The sequence below is a fragment of the Semicossyphus pulcher genome, unplaced genomic scaffold, assembly GCF_022749685.1.
Source record: "Semicossyphus pulcher isolate SPU_LCO1_2020_fin unplaced genomic scaffold, fSemPul1.0.p SCAF_11, whole genome shotgun sequence".
NCBI lineage: Eukaryota > Metazoa > Chordata > Actinopteri > Labriformes > Labridae > Semicossyphus > Semicossyphus pulcher.
Genome location: NW_027211615.1, coordinates 29,998,356 through 29,999,644, shown reverse-complemented (window position 1 = coordinate 29,999,644; position 1,289 = coordinate 29,998,356). Strand labels below are relative to the sequence as shown.

Below are 1,289 nucleotides of genomic sequence, written 5' to 3'. Positions count from 1 at the left end.
CACATCCTGTTCACGGCTGCAGACAGCTTTGGGCCGGCCCTGCTCCAGCACTACTTAATCTCAGACGACACGTGCAGCTGTGAAATGATGGCTTTCATTTGTTTTTTAACAATCAGCAGGTTCAGCTCTTTGGTGTGTGAAAGCTGCGTCAGTTTGTAAAGGATTTACAGTATTTGCTGCCTGTGTGGAGCTCCGGTTCTCTGCTTTCGTATCCTTTCTGAGGCGTTCGGATGAATCCAACGTTTAGTAATTACTCCCCCTCAAACACACCTCCCCCAGCCCGCCTCCCTCCTTCTCTGAGCCAGAAAGCATCGGCTGAAAACTCCACATTTCCACTCAGCTGTGAGGGTCACACGTACTCCTGGAGGCTGTAGCTGTCCTTGATGTCTTTAGGGGGGAGTTTGGAGGGAGACGAGTAGACCCTCTGCTCCTGGTTCTGCTCCGGTGTCTCCTGAGGATGCGTCTCCTCCTTCACTTCGTCCAGCTGAAGCTGAACCGTCTTGTTTTGCCTGTTTTTTGGCTGCACGCGCTCCGTCTGCATCTCCCGCCTCCGCCGCTCGTCTCCGTACATTACATGTCGGTCGGGGTCAGTGGGGTAAGGATAGTCTGGTCGTCCTGATCTTTTTCCAGGACATGACAAACAGAAAATGACCCCCCCAGCCAGGAGGAAGCCTGCAGAGATAAACGTCACACAGAGCGCCCCCCCAGGCTGATATTTACTGCTGTCCGGCAGGTCGGTGGTCAGGAAGACGGTGATGACTTCGTTGGTGAACCAGGAGGCGGGGACCAGGCACAGGAAGCTGGCCAGGATGAAGCAGCCCCCAGCGGCGATGGCTGTGTGCCCCTTCGCTCGGTGGCTGCCCCCCCAGCGGGTACATTTAAGCCCAAGGGAGGCGAGGCATAGTCCGAACGCCGCCACCATGCAGGACAGAACCATGGCGGCCCGAGTTGTCTGCAGATACGCCGGCAGAGACAGCATGGAGCTCTTCATGGTGCAGCTGAAGACGCCCGAGCTGTACCACACGCAGTCCATCCACAGCCCCTGCATCTGCGAGATGGGGGTCATGACGCTGGACCAGGCGTTCATGCTCACCTTCCAGTTGGGCAGCAGAGTGGCCACAGTGGCACCCAGGACCCCCAGGAGAGCCAGGGCGAACGCCAGGATCTGAATGGCAGCGGACAGCATGGCTCGGCCCCCCTCGGTCCGGCTCCGGTCCCCGGTGGGTCCTGACAGCAGATAATTCCTCAGCACGGCTCCAGCGGGCTGAAACAGAGGAGAGATGTGAAGT

General features: G+C 58.0%; 1 protein-coding gene across 2 annotated transcripts; it reads right to left on the bottom strand.

Annotated features, from left to right (window-relative positions):
• Positions 1-349: 349 nt before the first annotated feature.
• Positions 350-1,186, bottom strand: LOC138585176 (claudin-20-like). 2 transcript variants are annotated; one of them, XM_069657458.1, is made up of 2 exons: positions 476-1,186; positions 350-394 (listed from the first exon to the last, which is right to left on the bottom strand). In XM_069657458.1, the coding sequence occupies exons 1-2, from the start codon at positions 1,184-1,186 to the stop codon at positions 350-352; spliced, it is 756 nt and encodes a 251-aa protein (XP_069513559.1). The 2 variants fall into 2 exon arrangements, with proteins under 2 accessions (XP_069513559.1, XP_069513558.1); XM_069657457.1 differs by having other exon boundaries at positions 350-1,186.
• Positions 1,187-1,289: the final 103 nt, after the last annotated feature.

Excerpts from the sequence above, each read along its gene's own strand:
- LOC138585176 (XM_069657457.1), bottom strand. The coding sequence starts at position 1,186 with ATGCTGTCCGCTGCCATTCAGATCCTGGCGTTCGCCCTGGCTCTCCTG.